The sequence below is a fragment of the Pelmatolapia mariae genome, linkage group LG6 (assembly GCF_036321145.2).
Source record: "Pelmatolapia mariae isolate MD_Pm_ZW linkage group LG6, Pm_UMD_F_2, whole genome shotgun sequence".
In the NCBI taxonomy this organism is placed as follows: domain Eukaryota; kingdom Metazoa; phylum Chordata; class Actinopteri; order Cichliformes; family Cichlidae; genus Pelmatolapia; species Pelmatolapia mariae.
The window spans coordinates 39,015,001-39,036,540 of record NC_086232.1 but is presented as its reverse complement, the minus strand read 5'-3'; the positions used below and the strand labels follow the sequence as shown (position 1 = coordinate 39,036,540).

General features: G+C 39.4%; 2 protein-coding genes across 2 annotated transcripts; both read left to right on the top strand.

The window, feature by feature from the left end:
- The first annotated feature begins 1,051 nt into the window (after positions 1-1,051).
- timm10 (translocase of inner mitochondrial membrane 10 homolog (yeast)) lies at positions 1,052-5,193 on the top strand. The gene is made up of 2 exons (XM_063475505.1): positions 1,052-1,267; positions 4,015-5,193. The coding sequence occupies exons 1-2, from the start codon at positions 1,197-1,199 to the stop codon at positions 4,208-4,210; spliced, it is 267 nt and encodes an 88-aa protein (XP_063331575.1). The 5' UTR covers positions 1,052-1,196; the 3' UTR covers positions 4,211-5,193.
- A 1,396-nt stretch (positions 5,194-6,589) lies between these two features.
- unc93b1 (unc-93 homolog B1, TLR signaling regulator) lies at positions 6,590-21,383 on the top strand. Its single transcript, XM_063475504.1, has 13 exons — positions 6,590-6,728; positions 9,146-9,262; positions 9,418-9,559; positions 9,667-9,820; positions 9,904-10,065; positions 11,640-11,769; positions 11,864-11,960; positions 13,534-13,658; positions 14,933-15,115; positions 15,285-15,558; positions 15,639-15,760; positions 15,848-15,970; positions 18,659-21,383. Exons 2-13 carry the CDS (start codon positions 9,146-9,148, stop codon positions 18,902-18,904), a joined length of 1,875 nt encoding a protein of 624 aa, XP_063331574.1. The 5' UTR covers positions 6,590-6,728; the 3' UTR covers positions 18,905-21,383.
- The last annotated feature ends 157 nt before the right edge of the window (positions 21,384-21,540 follow it).

Here is a 21,540-nt window from a genome sequence, read left to right as displayed (position 1 = left end):
GATCTGTTGTTTTAAGTCTATATTTGTAAAACTGTTTTATGTACATCAGTACATAATATAATTATGGTTTATTAAACGTTTTCATGTGACAGCCTGCTTTCTTTAAAAAGCACCATAGCTGAACACAAGAGGGTACTACAGAATATACACTCACTGGCCACATTATTAGTTACATTTTGCTAGAATTCTAATTGGCATAGATTTAACAAAGTGCTGGAAATATTCCTTTTCCATTTTGGTCCATATTGACATGACAGCATCGCATGTTACAGCTGCAGATTTATGAGCTACACATTTATAATGCAATACTTTGGACTGAGCTCTGGTATCTATGGAGGCCCTTTGAGTGTCTTGCGGGAAGCAGACATCAGATTTGTACACTGTGGTCATAAAGGGATGGACATGACAGTCAAAGCAAGGTAAAGCTATGCTTTCATGTTTACACCAAATTCTGGCCCAACAATCCAAATACTGCAGAAGAAATAGAGACTTGTCCAATTACGAAGCAGTTTTTCCAACCCCAAAACCAGGAATCGGGTGGTTATTTGAGTTACTGTTGCCTTCTCATCAGCTTGCAGCAGTCTGCCCATTTTCCTTTGTCCTCTGCCATCTACAATTCATTTTTACCCAGAGAACTGGTGCTCACTTTGATCTTTTTCTGATCTCTCTCTGTATTGGAACATCTCAGAAGATTCAAAGCGTTTATTATCATGTGTACAAAGAAAAGCATTTCGCTGTACAATGAAATTCTTTCTCTGCTGTCCACACACATGCCGGTTAATATGTACTAATAGATAAAATACAAATAGCATGAATAAATAAATGGAGACAGAAGTTTCAGAAATGCAGAACAAACCAACTTTCTTCCTCATTCTGATGTTCAGTTTGAACTTAAGCGGGTTTTTTGGTCCTTCATTTCCCTGTGAGGCTCTTATCTTACTTTGGAGAAATACACATTCTAACACACACACCGGTAGAGGGCGCGCTTCCTGCTCGCTCCGGTTTCTGCTTTTTGAATCCAACTTTATTGTCACCGGAAGTGTGTGTGAAGCAAACGGTACACACGTGTTTTCGTGCAGGTTTGAAGGTTACAGAAGCAGCGGGTAGTGCTCCTTGCTTGCTGTCCGGAGGAGAGGCTCAGCGGGACGGCGTGTTTGTGGTTCGAGACCCGGTGTGAGCAGAACTGAAGCGGAGCCATGGATCCTGTGAAGGCGCAGCAGCTGGCGGCGGAGCTGGAGGTGGAGATGATGGCTGACATGTACAACCGGTAAAGCCCAAACAAGCTAACCTCTCAGCTAGCCACAGCACTCTGCTGTGAAGTGTCGCGGCTTTTATGTGTCAAACTTACATTTATTTACAGTGTGCCAGAATAATGTGCAAAGATAATTACTGTTTAGTGAAGCTGAGCCTGTAGAGCTCATCGTTAATATCAGCAACACCTGATAAAGTCAGTGTCCTGCTGGTGAAGCTCAATATTATAAAGGCCCACCAGCCGGCATGTTTAAGGCAAGGGGTGGCTTCTACTAAAGGCTGGCAAGGGTTAAATCCAGTCTGGGATAGCATTTATTTTAAAAAGAGCTATACTGACTAAAAATTAAAGACCTGAGTTTAGTGCTTAACTCACTGAATTTTCTTCACATGTCACAATTTTACAGTATAGGCACAGTACGGCTGTTTCTCATAATATAAAGATGTGTGTCCTTGTGTCATAACACAGTAATCTACTTAAATGCCGTCACTGGTGTAAGAGTAAGAGTACATCCATTTATATGATGCCCGCCCACCGGTCATTGCCTTTGTTGAAAAGCCAAAGTTATTTTTCTATTTGCAAGAGAAGCATTGATAATGATTTGCTATGCGCCAGTGCACAGGTCAGTGATGAAATACATGTGTTATAAATGTGGACCTAAAATGCAGCGCTCACAAAGGGTTTCTCTTTATCACGTCCACGTATAGTTAAAGGAAATAGGCTGTGTTACCTGATGACAGGTGTGTGGATTTTATTGTTCTTTTTGGCTTACAAAAAAACTGACAAAAAACAAAAGAATCAATTTAAGCTTTTATTAAATTAAACCTCACTTTTAACCCCCCCCCCCCCTCAAAGTGGTTTTGATCACAAGTATTTTTATACTTGGAAGAAACCTTTGCAGCACAGACCTGCATCTCTGAATGAAGAAAAGACTAGCCTGGTTAATATTCATCCTTTAATGACCTTGCACAAATTATACATTCATGCGCTTTTAATAAAGTCTTGCAGTTAAAATCCACTGAGCCTGAGTCAGATTCAGTCAGTTGCCAAAGAAAATAATTTATGTACTTTTATGCAGGTGTGTTCGGCTTGAGAGAGACAAATAAATATACATGAGCAATGGGTTATGGGTTTGTTCAACCATTCAGAGCAACAAACAAGCAGTTTGCTTGCTTTACTTTTTTGACTGAGGCTCTTGGCTCTCTATCATCTTGCTGGGATTTTCTTCTGCAGTAATTTGATGGCACCCAGTTTTTGACATCACTCCATAAACCAAATACTAATGTTTGTTTACATTTTGTGGATGGAAGTGAGCAATAATTCTATCAAATTCTAGTTAAAATTTTCTCAACATTCATATGATACCTGGCAACATATTAGAGCCATTAAAGATATGTTACTGGCCACCTGATTAGTGCTTGCTCATACGTGATAATTCCCCTTTTGCCTTTAGCATAGATATAAAAAAAACGGTGGATACAGTCCTCAGAGATTTTGGTCTGTATTGATGTGATGGCGTCACACAGTTGTTGGACGTTGTCAGATGGGCTGTTCTGTTTAGTTGGGTCTGGTGGTAGGCGAGGCATGTTATGTTTGTTTGTTATGTTTAGTATCTTTTCACAGGAAACATTTTGACATGTCAGTAAGTTGATGGTTCAGATTTAGGGGATTTTATTGGCATCCCAATGCTGGCAATACTTTTAGAAGTACATAGTGTAAAATGCCTGTTTTTAACAGTTTAACTGTTTCTTGTAGTGCACCACAACAATGACAGTAACCGGGTCTTTCAGGCAGTTAGAGGCGTTCGTGGCTTATCGTCTGCCTTGTTGCAGTTTTTTGAATCCTGGGGCTGGATGTGAAGAACCTAACCAATAATTTTAATCGGGTTAAAGAAATAATCCACTGAAATGTGATTTATCAGAATAAGCGGTAAGGTCCTATCAGGTCACCACCACTGTGTCTCCTAAGGCATACGGTGATGGTGACCTGCAGAAGGACCTTAAGGCTTCTTCTGATGAGTATGGTGTTGTATTAAAAGACATTTGGCTAGATGAAGTGCTTTTGGATAGACTCATTCAGCACCGTGAAATGAGAGGTTGATGACTTTCATGTGAAATGTGTTTTGAGTTTGGTCTCTTTGTGAATCTCCTGCAGTGAAGAGGAACTGGGTTTAATGTCCGTCGGTGGTCATGTGGTGTTTGTTGGGCAAGGATGTATGAAATTCTGTCCTCGGGGCTTATCCCTGTGAAGACTTTGAGGACAAAGGAAGTAATTAGTTGCCATTTAACTTTTTGCTAGTTCTTCTTTGAAGTATATATTTAAACTGAATCTGTGTCTCTCCCTGCTCTGATGAAGGATCTGTGTCAAAACTGGGAAGCACATTTCTGCTGTGACATGAACCAGAATACATTTTATTTGCAGAAATTCTAAATGCTCTTCTTAATTGCACCTTTTCTTGACCTAAAAGTTGGTTAATTGAACATCTTTAAGAAATTAAATAACTATTATATCAGGTCATATGAAAATATGAATTTTAAAAGGAGAGTATTCAGAGCCAACTTTAGGTTCACAAAAATAACTCCAGCAGATGGCGCTGTTCTGTTTTACTAAGTGACTGTTGCAAGCAAGTCATAATGGGACCCCACAATAAGGTACTTATGCGTGAATACATCATCTAGTAACAAGTTTGTTATGTTTTAAAAATGTCCTTGTATCATCACTCTTAATACTGAAGAATCTTGACTGTTTCCTTCTTTTTCTCTCAGAATGACTAATGCCTGCCACAAGAAGTGCGTACCGCCACATTATAAGGAGGCAGAGCTGACCAAGGGTGAGTCGGTCTGCCTGGACCGCTGCGTGGCCAAATATCTGGACCTTCACGAGCGGCTAGGACGCAAGCTGACGGAGCTCTCCGTCCAGGATGAGGAAATGATGAGGAAGGCGGCTGTGGGGAGCGGATAGACGCAGATGAAGAAAACAAAGTGGAGAATGATGTGGGATCAAAAGGTCATGGGGTTGGGGTTAGCATGTGTGGCTTCAAACAATGAGAGACTTGTATTTTAATTAAAGGGTGGGAAATAAAAATAAAAAAGTGTGGAGTTAATGCTGTCGAGGGCCCGCTGAGAGAAACTGCCTCTTCCTCAGAAACTTGGTGGATCAGCAGCATAAGGACATGTTGAAACTGCTCACAGTGGACCATACACTCTGGATCTTTTTCCACTTTCTGTACGTTGAGCCTGGACTCTCGAAGTCACCTGAAAATCTGACTGAAAAGGAGAAAGGCCTCTGACGCTTAACATCAGAAAGCTAGAAACCAGAAACCTGGTTACATGTGACAGGTCCAGACAAATGCAAAGAATGATTCAACTTCAACATCTTTATCTCAATTCACCCTTTGAACTGGGGTCAGATTTTTCTTGTTTGGTTTTGGAAGGCACTGAAAGTAAATATAGACTCTTTGCAAAGCTGCAGTTCAACCCGTGGAAATAGTTTATTTACAGTTGTCTGTCATGCAGACATGTCAGTCCTGTGCAACACCTCAGAAACAGCGAATCATGGGTCAGGGCATGCACAGAATTCATTATGGGCTGAGCCAAAATGTCTTTTTTGTACTATTCATAGTTTACTCTTTTGACCCTGGTTGGTTCTTTGTCTTTAACAGCTCAGATAAAAAAATAACAATGCCTGAACTTTGCTCATTTTGTCATGCTTGTGTAGACTGTGTTGTGCTGTGTGTCAGTGGACCATGTTTTAGTGTGCGTGTCTCTTTTTCTTCATGTTTAAACCACAGTGACACAGCTTTTCATCTGCACTGCAGAGAAGCTGCACAGTGTGCTTTTAACTCTAATAAAGCGCTGTCATCGTGTAGCCTAGCATCATGAGTGTTGGAAGTATTTATTCTGGCCCTCACACGAGGTTTGTGGTATGATTCGACTTCACTCTCATGCAGTATGTGGACAACAGAGTGTGTGTGAATGAATATACAGTAACTATAAGATCATATACAATGAAATCTCGTGTGATTATTACAGATACAACACAATGTTTTTCTACATTCTGAAAAAAAGGTTCTAAAAGTTTGGTTGATATGAAATTTTCCGTGAAGAGTTCTGTGAAACATGTTCACAGAACTCTTTCCTGGTTTAAGAAAAACTGCTTTACAACTTCTAGCCAGGCAGGACTGCTCGCAAGGAGGGAGGCTGATTAACCATATCTACAATCAAGAGATGCAGATGCAGAGGGTTTAAAACATGAAGCAAACCACTGGTTACACAAGAAGAGGAAGGCTAGATTAAACTTTGCAAAGAAACCTGTCAAAGATCCTGCTTGGCTAAAACTAAAAGTCATTTTGGACAGATGAAAACCTGTGCATCGAAGTTAGAGACACACCTTAAGATCTCAAACACGGCACCATCTGTCAGACATGGTAGAGACAGTGTTATAGTTTGAGCATGTATGGCTGGCAGTGGAACCGGGCCACTATAGTGTTTATTTGTGACCAATAGAGCATGCTTTTCAGTTACTGAAGGCAGAGAGAGCCACAAACAAGCAGTAACTGAAACCGGCTTTCAGCTTTCTATCCATAATGCAGCCAGTGTCTGGATCTAAAGATCTTTCTCTAGAATAAATAAAGTTAGTGCATTTTTACTCCTGTGTACCAGCATGACGTCACCAGAGCAGGAACAGCAATGCATGTTATTTTTTATTAAATGTATAATTAATGAGTTCACTGCAGCTTTCGCACTCTGCAAAGCCATCTGGTGAGTCGCTCTGAATCAACCAAACCGAGCAAGTGTGAGACATTGTTGCTCCCACCGCTCAACAGAACAACACGTGTGATGTTATAACAGAACTGCAAACTGCGCAACTGAGACGGAATTATAATAACCGGTTTGCTTCAGTATTAATTTTATATATCCGCTTTCCCATGCCCCCTCCATCCCCAACCGGTGATACCGCGCTTAATAATTCTTAATAACACATGTCTGGTTTGCTATCCTCGTGGGGACATCCGACATAATGCTTTCCCAACCCGCTTACCCTAACCCTAACCATCAAAAATGAATGTCTAATCCTAATCATCAGCCTAAACCTAACCATAAACTAATTGTAACTCTGACACTAAAATCACATTTTGAGCCTCAAAAATGCCTTCAAACTCGTGGGGACGGGCATTTTGTCCCCCCATAAGTCCTCACAAAGACGTCTAAACATGTATACACACACACACATACACATAGAGCGTGAGGGGGGCGTGTTTCCTAAAAGCGCGTCTGTGGCTTTAAGAGAAACAGGCACACAAGTGAGGAAGTGAAGATAGCTAACTTTCGTTTCCTCCACAAAACTTTTTATTTATACTGCACCTAATATCAGAAAGGAGAAGTAACGACAACAGGGTCTGAAAGGGACACAGGGGCGGGGATGTCCGTGTGTCTCTGTCCCCGTCTTCATTCTGCTCCAGCCCCGCTCCACTGACACGGTAAGTGAATTTCAGGGTAGATGGCAAAACACGGTCGTGATTGTTTTATGAACGTGGGTTTGACTGGTAACTTTGAAACGCTGAAACGTCAACAAGACCTGGATGCAAACTGTCATGAAAGTAATAACAAGGGTCACAATATGACGCTGTCAAAGAAATGTGAAATAAGGGGTTAAACGCAGTTACACCATCCCTTTCATAGTTTCCATACTGGGACGGAAAAGAGAAGTCAGGCAAACAAAAGTCTTGTGAATGAGTTTGAAAGGTTGGTTTGTTAACACAGACACGCTTTTCTGACGATAAATGTGTTTTGATGGATCACATCTGCTTTTATAAAAATGCAGTTTATAAATCTGGTTAAAAAAAAAGAAGAAGTCATAAAACAAACAAAAGACACTTCAGTAATTATTACAGGAGAAGGGGGAGTCCATGAACTGTGAATGGTAACCTATAATAGTAAGAATAATATTAATTATGCAAAAGAATGTGATGTAAATACAATTTAAAAGAAACACTTCTTGTATCCCATGCAAGTTAATTTTCTCTAGTTGGGGGTTTGACTCACCAAGTATACTCACCACTGATTTGGCAGGTTGTTAATTCAAAAACAGAAAACATTATCACTTAACAACTTAAACATAGGCACTGAGGAGCGAGGCCACAAAGTGATTGCATGTATTTAAACTTCTGTTATTGACTTGTTGGCCTTTAATATGTGAAAGATATGTCAAATGTATCCCTCATGAATGACGTCAAGTTATTTTGAGCTACAAACAACATTCCTGTCACAATGTAGAAGCTGCTGTCGGTTTTTGGCAAAGTGACTTTTATATATCCTTTATTTATCCGGTTGAAAAGCCTCACTGAAAGGAAACATGTTCTTTTAAAAAGTGATCTGGCCAAGAGGGCAGCAGAAACTGCAACAATTTAACATAACAGTTGTATAAAGAGAGTTCAATAGAATAGGACTTTAATCATCACTGTACATACACAATTAAATTATGGGTACTCCACACGAACTATGCAGGAGTATATAAATAGTAATAGCAAACAGCAGAGATGTACAGTCCAGAGGAATCTATATAAAACAACAAAAAAGCACAGTGGCCAAAAAAGACTGGGTTAGTTATGATGTAGGTACAATAACGCAGACTCATAAAGATACTTGCAAAACAGGCCATTTCTTAATTTCATATATAACCCCTGTGTGATTTCTGTTCACCAAAGTCTGCCAACATAAGTAAAGACATTAGACATCAAAACACATTGGAAACATTGGAAGTCAGTTTTTGGCACAACACCAGAACTGGTTCAAAAGGTCCAGCATAGAATAGTGGACGGCTTTACAAGTGGAAAAATTGCAGTGATGTCATAAATGTCACCAGCTTTTTAGAAAATGCACTGCAGCTTGTGGTGTGGTGATTCCAGTATTACTACAGAGGCATAAAAATGTAAGAAGAGTTGCAAGTTTTAGTTATTTAGAAACGCTGCAGTTGTTTAGCTCCAAAACCACATGTGAAGGTTTTGGACTTTTGTAGCTGCACCGTGATCGGCACGCGTAATAAACGTGCAGCTCACGGTGCACAGGAAGGTCAACCTGCCAAACTGCTCTGGACATACAACTGAAACTTCATTTCTTTAAACAATATCACACACTGCTCGTCTTTTTTTATGTTTCATTAAATGTGAACTTTCATTAAATGTTGGACTTTTACGTATAATAATTTCACTTGAAATAAAAACTTGCATAAAATAAGTTAAACAGTCGCGTGTTAAAGTATTCATTCAGCTAGTTTTTAAAGTAAATGAAAATATTATATCCTGATGTGAATGTGAGTAGTCCCTTATCTGAACATATCCTCTATATAACTGCCACCCCTATTGTATGATTTCTTAATATTTGTATTAAAATAGCTTTTCAAGCTTTAAAAAGTTTTGGCACGTTGTATTGAGAAACAATTAAGAGGAAGTATGGCTTCTGTAATGCTACAGGGGAAAAAACATGCTGAATCGTGACAATAAAATATTTATGCATTTTTGTGAATTTCAACACAATCTCACTTTATAACGTGTTCAGTTTAAAGCCATAAATACATGTGCTAAAATTAGCCAGTTATGTTTTGTCTCAGAGTACTCAAAACAAAAATAAATGAACAAAATACTTAAAAATAAATCTGAAAATGCATCTAAAGTGATTTGGAGTCAGGCGTGTTTAATACAACTTTATAGTAATTACACTAATGATATTTACGTCTGCAGTTAATTTGATTCTGAAAACTTTAAGCATCTATAATTAGAGTTTCGTTCATGTGCAGCAGCTTGAAAACCACGGTGGCTGCAGGTGGCCGATTGGTTTCGATGATGGCAGAAGGTGCAGTGAATTATTAATATAGCGTGCTGCTTCTTCTGGTCACCAGATGGAGGCAACTGGCGATGAAGCGTTGATCCCTCATGATGATCAGTTTGTAGTGCCTCCAAATGGCAACGTGAATGAAATGCTCAATGTGGACCACGAAGACAACATGCAGGGCCAGGTGAGCTCAGCTGATTTCAGAAAACCTTCATAAATCCAGCTTCTCTGGTTATCAGTTTCGGAGTACTACGGATCAGAACAATCCTATTTTAATTTGATAAACACGCCTCTGCCTCTGCTTAAGTGTTGCATAACTTTTTGTCCTTCTTTCTTGAGATGGAGGAGTTTTTGGGCCCACAGGCAGATTACAACGAGGAGGAGGAGGAGAAGAAGTACTATCGAAGGAAGAGGCTGGGAATCATCAAGAATGTTGTTGCAGCCAGTATTGGAGCCATGATTGTGTACAGTGTGTACATGGGTGAGTTTCACTGAAGATGGGGTGCTGAAACTGGCAAACAGGCACACACAGACAGGGTAACTTGAATACTCGTGAACATTTACTGTACCTGTACATGTGTGAAACAGGCCTCCTGCAGATGCAGTTGATCCTCCACTATGATACGACCTACCGTGAGGTAAAGTACAGCAACCTCGGCCTGCAGGACATCGACCAGAAGATGCTGATGGGGATTAACGTCACACCGATCATAGGCCTCCTGTACACGCCTCTCCTCATCAGGTAGCAACATAAACCTAAGTTTTAAAACATGTCTTTATATAAATGTCCCTGCTCTTCCTTTAAACACCCCGTCTCACATCCAGGTTTCTAGGTACTAAGTGGATGATGTTCCTGGCTTCGGGGATCTACGCTCTCTTCGTCTCTACCAATTATTGGGAGCGTTACTACACCCTCGTTCCATCGGCTGTGGCCATCGGCGTAGCCATTGTGCCCCTGTGGGCCTCCTTGGGAAATTATATCACACGGTGAGAAAGAAGAAGTAGAAGTTCGGGTGGGTGGAAGTGTTTCCTTAACCCTTGCTGCGTCTTAAGATTTAAAGAAATAAAAACAAACAAACAAACAAACAAACAAAAAACAAACCAACCAAAAACCCCCAAAACTATAGTAACCTTTCAGGATATTCTATTCCAGTGCTCTGAGAGGGAAGTAGAAACCTTCTATTCCTCTCGCCTCATTCATTCTTTTAAAAGCGAGCCAATCACGGGCCTTTTAACAGCCGATCAGGTAAAACAACAAACTAGCAGAAAGAGCAACAAAGTCTCCATGGGAGGCACAATACAGTGGTGTAGTGGGCTTTGTCAGCAGACTTTTAGATGAAAGAGGACGCTTGAAATCTCAAAAAAAAAAAAAAAAAAAAACCCAAACCCTTATAAAAAAGGCTTTAGTGCGGCTCTTCGGTTCATTCTCTGTGAGAAACACGCCGTTTCAGCTCCTCTCTCCAGTCCTGTATCCCAGCTTTTGTCTGACTTGCTCATGAGCAGAAGGTTTGAACAGCAAATGGAGGCCTCTGTGGTCACAGCCAGATCCATGTGCCATAGTGACATGAAACAGCCAAGACTACAATAGAAGTGTTTAGAGCAGTCTGAAGCTCTAAACACTTTTGGCTCACAGGAATTATTTGTTTATATGCAGACATCATTACTTGAAACTAAGTGTTTATCATGAGTAGCTACAGTATTTAACAGAGCGACAGAAGAAGATCTCAACTGTAGGCAGTAGTAGAGCTCTGTAAAGAACATTTTGCTATTGTAGCTCTTCAAGCAAAAATGGGACTCCTGGAGTTTTAGAGCCTGGCACAATTTTCCTAGTAGCTAATCGAGCAATGCTCCATATTGCTGCTAGATGTAAGGTCTAATGTTTACATGTTTCATGTGGATGATAAGAGCTGCTGCTCTATGAAGACACTGACAGTTAAAAATACATTCAGGCTGAAGTGGACTGTAGACAACTTTCAAAGAATACCCGTCCCTACTTCACGTGTCCCTCTGGCACAACAAAGCTCTCAGAAAGCATCATCGAGTGAGCATTTTTTAAAATGTCTTTTCACCGACAGATGTAACAAAACCTTGTATCAGTTTAATCAATGGCAGACTGAAAGAACAATTTACCAGGCTCTTTGTTGTATTTCTTTTGAGCCGTGCTGCGCTGACTACAAGCCGAGATCTTTTTTCTGTCACCGCGTGTTCAGTTTGTATTGATCTTTCTTTTTGTATAAATGCTGCTGGCAGAATTCTTTTTTTTTTGTTGTTGCTCTGATGTGTTTTGCCTTTTATGAAGTCGCTAAATCCGAAAAGAGGAAATGTGAATGTAAAGCTTGTTCTCGGGTTCTTTACACCTCCTGAATATAGACCGTTATAGGGCGAAGCGTAGTTGTTAAAGTGTGAAACAGAGACACAGCCTATGTGATTTTGTAGCATAGATCAATTTAAACACTTCATACACAAAGACAAGGGTCTTGTGTGATTAATTGAAGATAAGTAGAAAATAAATGCCTCTAAATTTGTTTTCTAACACCATAAACACTCTCTCATATGTGCAGGATGGCACAGCAGTACTATGAATGCGTCAACTATAAGGAGGAGCACGTGCAGGAGCAGAAGAAGCTCCCAAAGGGAGCGTGCCACAGCTATATCATCGTCTTCCAGTCGGTCTTTAACATAATTTTCAATGTGAGTCTTTCAGCTTTCCTTCATTAATGATTTCATTAATATCATACTGTTTGCTGAACAAATGGGCAAACCTTTTTCTTTTCTTCTACATCAGCTGAGTTTTGTCTTCGCCGAGTTCCCCATGGCCTTCGTCCTCAACAGCGTTTACCTCCATGAAAACTCCCACATCCTCGCCCAAGTGAAAGACTGCGGTAAAGACACTTGCCTCCTCACTTCCAGTAGCGACTCAGTACACATACACCACAATAAGCTCGGGACAATAAAAGTTCAGTTTACTTCCATGTTAATAGTGAGAGGAAGAGTATGGGAAATAGGAATGTTTATCAACTTTTCAACTAAATCCATCATCATTCCAAAAAAGAAAAGAAAACAATCTATCCTGTTAAGTGTGAGGCTGTCATTTAAAACCAGTTCATTTATGTAGCTTTTTCTATTTATAACAAATTATATTTTAGGGATTTTAACTCCCATCCCTGCTTTTTATTTTGTAAACACACACGAGGAAGTCCATCAGTCTTCCCGTCTTACTCTTTATTAGTTCCCCTAGTGCCTTGTGGAGTGTAATCATAGACAAACACTTTGTTGCCCGAGTGTTAATATTCACTAGGCAGAACGTAATTATTTTTAAAAAAGAAAAAGCTGACACAGCCACTTTATGTTACCTGGTTTAATCCAAGTACTAAAAGTAAAATTAGCAAGAGGCTTGTAAAAGAGCCACACACTTCTCTCAGAGACCAAACCACAGCCAAACCTGGAGGCTCATTATCTCACCAGGTGCTGGAAACAGGTTGAAATATCCACATATTGTTCTGTGCCTGCTGGATTTGTGAATTTCAAAAAGCAATAAAATGTCAATTTGTATTTTCAACTTTCAGTGCAAATTTAAAATCTGATGTTCAGTACTCAATCTTATCTACAAAGACTGCTAGTGATGTAATGATTGAGCCTAATTATTCCACATGTCAATGATCCCTGCACTGCCAGTGCAGAAAAAAAAACCTGGATAAAAAAACACATCATGGATTGGTCTCCCCAGAGCACTGAACCTCAACATTGTTAAAGCAGTGGGGGATCATCTTGACAGAGAAATGAACAAAAGGCAGAAACAGCCAAAGTAGAGCTGTGAATGTCCTTCAAAAAGCCCGCAAGCTAGAATTGTTCAAGCTGTTTTTGCCTTATGCAGGTTCAATAAATTGCTCTATGCCTCTAAGATTTTTGCACAGTACTTTCAGTACTATTTAAGCACTTTGATCACAGCTGCTTTAAAAAAAAATCAGCAGTGCAAAACTAAACAGGTGGTAAAAAATAAAAATAGTTGGTAACATTGGTATTATTCAAAATGAAACTTAAAGAGAAACATCACCAACTGACAGGCTGTGTCACAGTTTCCCCATTCAGATGTTTTCATTAAGCGGAAGTAGGTTTACTGGCTAAAAAACACACATTTTAACAGTAGGAGGAAACAGACCTGAGGTAGAGGATCACATGACTGTGGCTGACCTCTTCGATTTACATCACAACTGCATAAATAACTTTGTTTTCTTCAGTCTGCAGCTCTGTTAGGTTTTATTAAATCAGCATTCCTATCTGCCTTTCATCCACTCAGAGACTTTTAAAGCATTTTTGTAATTTTATAAAGTACGGATGCAATAAAAGTAAAGTCTGTTCCTTAAATGTACAGACACTTTAACAGTCTGTAGGATTAACACAGGCTGTTTGGCTGACATCAGTTATTTTCTAATTTCTTTCCTGTCCCTAAACCAGGTGCTAAAGTCACCGGATTGATCCCTGGCTTCAACACCACCGTGCTGAAAAAACTGCCAAGCTCCATGCTGCTCATCCAAGTGGAGAGCGTGCTCATGGGCTTCGCCTTCCTCTCCATGATCATTGTAAGTTCTCTTCCTACACATGCACATAAACACGAGGACTCGAGGTCGGAGGTATTCAGTTTGTTTAGGTGTTTGTTTTCTAATTATCTAGACAGGCTTTTGTATAATCTGTGTCGCTGTTTCCTGTTGTGACGTTGTTGCAAAACAACAATAAAACATCAGCATTAAGTAGTCACTAGACAAGCATATAAAACCAAAACAAAGAGCAAATTACTGAGAGAGAATTGAATTGGGTACCCAAAAATGCTCTGATGGAATTAACACCGAGCTGAAACGGTAATCTTATTCTTATAAATCCCTGTGTACATCACTTTCTCATTAAAAGATAAATGTAAAAATGCTCTGAGGAAACCATTTCAGATGGAATTACATGTGATAAAAGACTTGCAAAGTTTTCTTAAGAATGTTTGGATTTACAGAGAAGAGAAATTAATCCTTAGATAATATCAAATCTTTATAAATAAAGGAAAAAATTAAGCCTTTTTCAAACCTGTATTGATGTCTAAAATATGGCATGTTGTGTGCAGCTGAGAACCTCTCTCACAGTTAGCATGTGTAACCCACGAGAAGCTATAAATATTCAATAAACAAGACTTTCAGATTGATGTTATAAAAGAAATCACAGGAGAGCTACCATAAGGAAAGCTGCAAACTATAAAGCCGTAAACAGAGATGCAGCAGAGCGACGCAACTCCAGGCATCCTCACAGATAAGGCCTGTGGTGGTTTTGTAACAGAGTTGATTAGGACATTCATTAGCTGTAATTTTTGTGCTTGAATGTTCTATATTAGTTGTTTTACAGTATTCTAGTATTGTTAGGCTCACATTATACCATGTAGGGTGATCCAATCAGACGTTTTATAACCGTTCTTGTGGCTACTTGCAAGATATGAACAAAGCACTGGAAAACACCTCGTAAGGATACTCAGAGCTCTGGTATTTAAAGTCAGTGAATTGGGATTCTTGCTGGGAAGCTAGCATCCATTTGGCTTACAATTTGTTTAACGAATTGCTGGAAATGATGAAAGTGATGAGACTGTAAAACTAAAACAATAAGCTAATAGATGCTAAAACACGTTTTCACTGGCTTTAGTCTGTACTAACTGGGTACCAGCTGCTAGTTTAAGAGCTAATGTTGCTCTCAGGCATCTGTTGTGTTTGTTCTATTCTTAGACTTTTTTTAAAACCTCACCATGGGACAAAAACAAACTGAAGCACAAGCTCCATTGAAAATGATTCTGAATAAAGTGATTTCTGTGTGCTGCTACTCACAGTTCCTCGGGCTGTGTGGGGCCGCCTACCGCCCAACAGAAGAGATCGACCTTCGCAGTATAGGCTGGGGAAACATCTTTCAGCTGCCTTTCAAACACCTGAGGGACTACCGCCTGCGACTGCTCTGCCCCTTCTTCATCTACAGTGGATTCGAGACGCTGTTTGCCATCTCTGGATTCACCCTGGTACTAAACTCATGCAGATTGTCTGTACAGTAGTTTAAGTTTGTTAAAGAGAAACGGAAATACAGATGTAAGGTTGTAGGATTTAAGGATGTCATGAGAGAAAGCAGAGTCGTGAATCAGGACATAAAATGTTGAAAGAATGTATCTCCCACCCCTTCTTTCTCAACAGTCTTACGGTGTGTGTGCTTTGGGTCTAAATAAACTGTGGCTTCTCATCGTCGTCTACGGCCTCTCCGCCTCCGTCTTTTCCTCCCTCAGCCTTTCCCTCTTACTGCTTCCACGCTGGGTGTGTCTCATCAGTGGTGCTTTTGTGCATGGAGTGCTTGTGGTGGTTCTCATGGCATTTTCTCCAGAGCCGAATCGCCTCAAGTATGAGGCCCCTCTACTAGTGATCTCTGCGCTATGGGGACTCGGCACCGCCCTGAACAAGACAGGCGTCAGCAGTGAGTATCATCCATGGTCTCTGTGTTTGCATGTCTTCAGCTATGACACGTGACAACATGAGTTCCTCTGTGTGTTCCAGCCCTTCTCGGAATGCTGTACGCTGAAGAAAAGGAACGCCTGGACTTTGTCTACACCATCTATCACTGGTGGCAGGCAATCGCCATCTTTATAGTCTACCTTTGGTATGGTCTTCCTATGAGGGTATGTGACTCGGTGTTTATGTCGTTAGTTTTTCCCTCCATTTTTTGTTCCTATTCTAACCTATTTTTTTCTTCACTTTCCTTTAAGGCAAAACTTTCCATACTACTAGTCACTTTGTTGCTGGCTTGCTGTTGCTATTGGGTGATGGAGCGTCGCCTGGCCAAGAAAGTGCCATTCAGACTGCCTCGCATCCCTCGGCCGCGACACAAGGTAACTAGTCAGTCCATCGAGGATCAATACATGAATCTGGTCTTTGTAATAAGCCCTTTTCAAACATGATCTCTGCATGTTTTCAGGAAAATCAAAGTTGTTTTGTCACGTTCCACACAGCAGGAGAGTTTGTCCGACATGTTTTCTCTCCGGAAAAAAAAAAATTGGGGGCACCTGATTAGAGCATGCAGGGCGCTGGGGACATGACAAACTCAGTGGGAACCTTGAGAGGTTTCTTTGCTCACACAGTGTGTTATAGTCTTTACCTGAAGTATAAGGTGACACACGGTGTAACATAAAGAGTGGGCACTAGCAAACTTTAAGTCAGAACTAATGGACAGGCCTCTCCTCTGCTATAAATCATTATAAGTCAACAAGTTATATAATTAAAGAAGGAAAAAGGGGAATAAAATAAGGAGGAAGCTAGACTTCAGGGTCTCCAAGGCTAGACCTCTGGACCCCTGGACCTCTGCTCCAACACCACCACCAAAACCATGGAAAAAAAAAAAAAAGAAATCAGAGCTCTGTGTTAAAAACATAAAAACATCGAAGACTATAAACTAATTAGCCTCTGCTGCTAGTCACAAACAGAGGAAAACTGTTTAGAACATGGCAGAGAACCCCTACCAAGCTTCCACATTCTTACAGGCAAAATTACTCAAACATAACAAGACAGAGAAGTTACCTCAAGTTACGATTAAAGGTCACGTTTTGAATTTTACTGGGCTCATCCTGAAAACACAGGTCACAGTGGCCAAACAGTAAGGAGTGGTTTAGTAGTGCTGGAGCGAAATGCAGTTTCATGAATGAGCAGAATGCTGATCAGCTGCAGCACTCAGGTGTGGCAGGCTTTTCTCATTTCTCTAATTTCATCTCCTCTGTCCTCCATCCGCCTCCTTGTCACCTTGAAATTGGTCTCAGTACATCACGCTGGAGGATGCCTCAATTCCTAAAATCCACCTGAAGGGCAGAGGCTATAATTGAAGATGCACATGTGAAGTGTCAATTTGTAAAACAGGCACTGGCACGCAGCTGGAATATGCAAACCATGGCCACAGGCACACTCTTTAAAACCTTGTATTCATTTGTTGTTTCAGTCATTTAATTTCACCAGACTCTCTGCTTTTCATAGATTCTGTGTGCGTGGTTAAAAGATAATTCAAAATCTTGTCACATTGTGCCATGTTATCAATTTAATTAAAAGTGTCCCTAAATATGAAACATGTTCTGAGCACTGTTAAACCTCACGTAATAAAATACAGCCGTAGCAATTTATTATGCAGCTGTGACCAACTCCATGTTTAATTGATATTTAATTGACTGTAAACTGAAGCTACGCAGCGAGGATCTTGTTTTGCCACCTGACTCCAACTTCTCATGTTCCTTCGTCAGCTCCTCGAGTATGTCGACTTTTCTGTGGACATATTATAGTGGCTTTAAGATATATTAGTTTAGATTTAAGATATACTTAGATATTATACATAAATCAGAATAAAAATATTCTGATTGATCTGAATTTTTGGTTTTGCAATAAGGCAGCAGGCAAAAAATAGTCTGTTTAAAGAAGATTAAATACAGTGTTGTTTATCAACTACACCACAAACTGAGCAGTGACGCATATTCTACACGAGCTGTCATCGTTTCTTTAGATTTCAACAACAATCAGAGTTTTTCTGTGATATTGAACTGAACATATCATAAAGGTCTCTGTGGGCCTTTGGGAGGTGACTGTGTTTGTAAGCAGACAATACAGGCAATTAGTGCATGTTACCGTATTTGACAGACATCCATGCATATTCCTGTATTTCTGATAATCTGACAAAAATGAAACCCTAATTAAGAGGCAGCTGATTATTTTTCTTATGCTCTGGCTGAAATTACTTTGGGGCATGCCAAAAACTCCCCCATGCAGTCTGTAAGAACTTTTTCTTTGAAGAGGAATGAGTAGATATAAGCTCATTATTTCTTTCTTTTTTTCCTACATTTTCTTTTGTAGAAAAAAAACTCACACCAAAGGCAAATTAGTTTTTCAAACATAGTTTACAGTTATCTGCAAATGTATGAGCAGTGTTACCCATGAAGGTGTCCTTTAGGACAATATCTGAAAATAATATTACATGTCTATCAAGTCCGTGTCACTGTTTAAACATGTGTGAAGTCACTGAATACACATGGTTGTTGCTATAATTGTGTTATATTCTATGCATGGATTTTGCTGTGTATAACAGTGACCTATCAGAAACAAGTATTTACACACAGAAAATCCTTGAGATGGCATTTTTGTGGATTCAGTCTGATTTATTTCGCTGACTCCTTCTCTGTTGATTTTAGATTTTAGCTTTTCACGCAAAAATATAAAAAGGCGCATCAATCAAGATTTGAAGGATTTTATTTGTTTTACATTAAAGTAAATGGAAGTTTTATTTTGAGGTTTCTGAGTGATGGCAGACCAAAAGAAGTAGATAGAACAGGCTGTTAAGAGATTGTCTGCTTGCATAAGCGTTTTATATAAGTAGAATATAGTGTTTTGTTATGTGGTTAGATTAGAATTGCTAAAAATTGATTTGTCCTTCTTCTGGAAGAAGGTAATCCAAGGATCAGTGCATTTTATTGTGAAAAATGCTACGGCATACTAAGCTAGAAACATGTTTTGACATCAGAGCAACTAATTCAACTTTTTGTCCTCAGGTCAAAGGTTACCGCTACCTGGAAGAGGACAACTCCGATGAGTCCGACTCGGAGGGGAGCGAGGAGGACGACAGAGAAGACGAGAGGGAGGAAGACGACTGTGATGTAGTGCAAAATTTGGACGGGGAGGAAAGGGACCAAGACGGTTGGTATCAGGGAGCTAACTCACCCAGAGCCAGGAGAAGAGGAGCTGAGGGCCGTGGACAGGACGACGGCCGTGTGAATGAGAGGGACGGAGAGATTTGAGAAGAAGAGTTAAAATAGCACTAGATGCTCTTTTATTCATTATTTTTCTGTAACTTTGTTTTGTTTTTCAGTGGAAAATATAAAAATTAAGAAAAAGCCCCAATAGTTTATTGTTTTCTAACTTTGAAGGAAAGCTATAGGTAACTGCTTAAGTGAAATTACAGTCATCAATAAGAAAAGTACACCGGCTTCAACGGCTATATTGTTATAATACATCAGCACATTCTGGATAAAACAAAAAAATTTGAGTCCTTTTTCTTTCTATGTAGACTGGCTAACCAAATGATAAGTGCAGAGAGCAATTTCACTTGCTTTTGTGCTTCTTCTTCATCAGAATTTGTTGTTTATTATTGAAAAAAAATCTGCATAGAAAGACTTGAAAGCAAGCGGCAAAATGAAGGAATTGATTTTCTGAGCTTAATCACAAGGTGAAGTGTGTTTTGATAGAAAAACAAGCCTGCCTCTTGTAAGCAACATAAAAAGCCCCATATTTGTTTTTTAAATTCCTTATAATTTCAGTATTTCATTTAATAGTGTTTGCACATTGGTCAGAGAATCTGGAATCACACAAGGCATTGTCAGAAGCTCAGAGGACTGTCTGCTGTGAGATGCAGAAGATGAGCTTGAATATATTTAATGAAGTGCAGCATTCAGCATGTGTGTAGTTCAATCTTTTCTGACTAATCCCAGTAAGGTATACATTTAAGAAATCTAAAATAATATTCAGAAACAAACAAACAGAAAGGGCTACAGCTACACGAGCTATATGCTAACATTAGCCTGTAGCCCTGCAACATTGCTTGCTGCGTCTTGGTTTGTAGCAGCTGATACGATGGGCATTCCAGACACTAGTTGCACAGTGCATGTTAAAGCTGAGAGTACATTAGCATTGTGTCTGTGAACTTTGCTCTGCTAATAATTGTTGTTATTGCTACAAGTTGCCGATTAGCCGAAGACGATGCTAAGTCCAGATAAGGTTCATGCACTTTAAAATAGAGTGCTACAAATGGAAACCCACTAATGTCATTCTCTCAGGGGCATTAGATGAAGGGTCAGAGATGTCAGTCAGAAAATTAAATTAAAAAGACAAACACTCATACATAACTTAGTGTTTTGTACATGTCAAAACAGTAAAGGGCCAAATATGCTTTTTGAACCTGCATACATACAGTATCATTTCACTAAAGTATCAAAGGGTCTAACATAGAAACCTCTTTGCTTATACAGTAACTGCTTTTCTGTGCTGAATGATTATTTCTAATGACGGCTACACTTTCAAAGACGTGAAAGTGTAGGCTATTTAAAAGATGGATGTGAGTGCCTTGAAGACGTCCTTTGTTAGTGGAGTCCCCTTTAGAGCCCTGAACTCAATATTATAATCATAGGCATCGTCATGTTTTTATGTTTTCTAAAAGAAAATTGCGACATGACAAGCAAGAGGTAGATATGACAAAGAAACACTATGGTCGTAAAGTAGGGACTTGACACAATGTCTCCACACCCTAAAGCTTACTCAGTCTATTTTAGTTTAAGTATTTTTACAAAGTGAACATCATGCTGTATTTAATAAGATTTGAAAATAAGGCTTGAAACTAGAAATTGACTCCATGAAATTATCAGGAAAGTGTTTGCTGTGGTCACAAATGGAGTGAGCATTACAGTCAATTTCTTTCAAATGTTAATATATTGGACAATACTTTGGAGCCAGAGGAGTCACCCTCTGCTGGCCATAAGAAAGAATACAAGTTTAAGGCACTGCGGTTCCTCTGGACTGAAAACTGAAGTCTAAGTTAAACTGTTATTCAATCTATGGCTGGTTCGCCCTCATGGCATGCAGAAACACATGCTGGAACACCATCATAAATTTCACCTGTCAACTATTTGCCTTGTAAAAATGAGGGAATTCTCCACATCACTGTGCAGCCTTTGCTGTGTATATATACCAAAACTTTTTCTTATTGTGTCTCTTTTACTTAAATGGATTTCATGTCTTCTCTTTTACTTTGTATTCATGGTTTCTGAGGTAACTTTAGATTTACTTGACAGCACTCTGTATTCCCTAAGCTTTCAGAACTGCAAGCCTAAATGTTATATATATATATATATATATATATATATATATATATATATATATATACACATATATATATACATATATGTGTGTGTGTGTGTATGTATTTGTGGTTTTCTGTAGTAGTTTTGTATAGTAAGGTTGGATGTAATTGAACCACAGCTTCTTCTTTTCCAGTCATCAAGGTACAGATTTCTATTTTAACCAACTGTAGGAGGAAGGAATGTAATCAACATCCTACGGTGGACATATAACATTTAATTTAACTTTATATTGTATTGCAAGCGTTTTAGAGAGCTTAGCTGCACCATTGCTGTGCTGATGTTGTTCAGTTTATGTAATTTTTGACCCTGAGAATGTATTTTGTGCTTTTCTCCAGTATAAACATGCAGTTTTAAGTAAAAAGATGTGCTGAATCAAACTATTGTTGACTGTGATGTTTACGTCTGACTAGTGGGTGGTGTGTTGTCAAAGTCACTGACTTTTTATTAAGGTAGTGGTGACGGCTAGTCATTGCCATGGAAACCTGAAAATGTAACCAGAGTGTAACCAGTACAAGGAACAA

Coding starts and splice junctions, on each gene's coding strand:
- timm10 (XM_063475505.1), top strand. CDS start 1,197: ATGGATCCTGTGAAGGCGCAGCAGCTGGCGGCGGAGCTGGAGGTGGAG. Junction 1,268..4,014: donor ATGGCTGACATGTACAACCG/GTAAAGCCCAAA, acceptor TTTTTCTCTCAG/AATGACTAATGCCTGCCACA.
- unc93b1 (XM_063475504.1), top strand. CDS start 9,146: ATGGAGGCAACTGGCGATGAAGCGTTGATCCCTCATGATGATCAGTTT. Junction 9,263..9,417: donor AAGACAACATGCAGGGCCAG/GTGAGCTCAGCT, acceptor TTCTTTCTTGAG/ATGGAGGAGTTTTTGGGCCC. Junction 15,971..18,658: donor TCCCTCGGCCGCGACACAAG/GTAACTAGTCAG, acceptor TTTTGTCCTCAG/GTCAAAGGTTACCGCTACCT.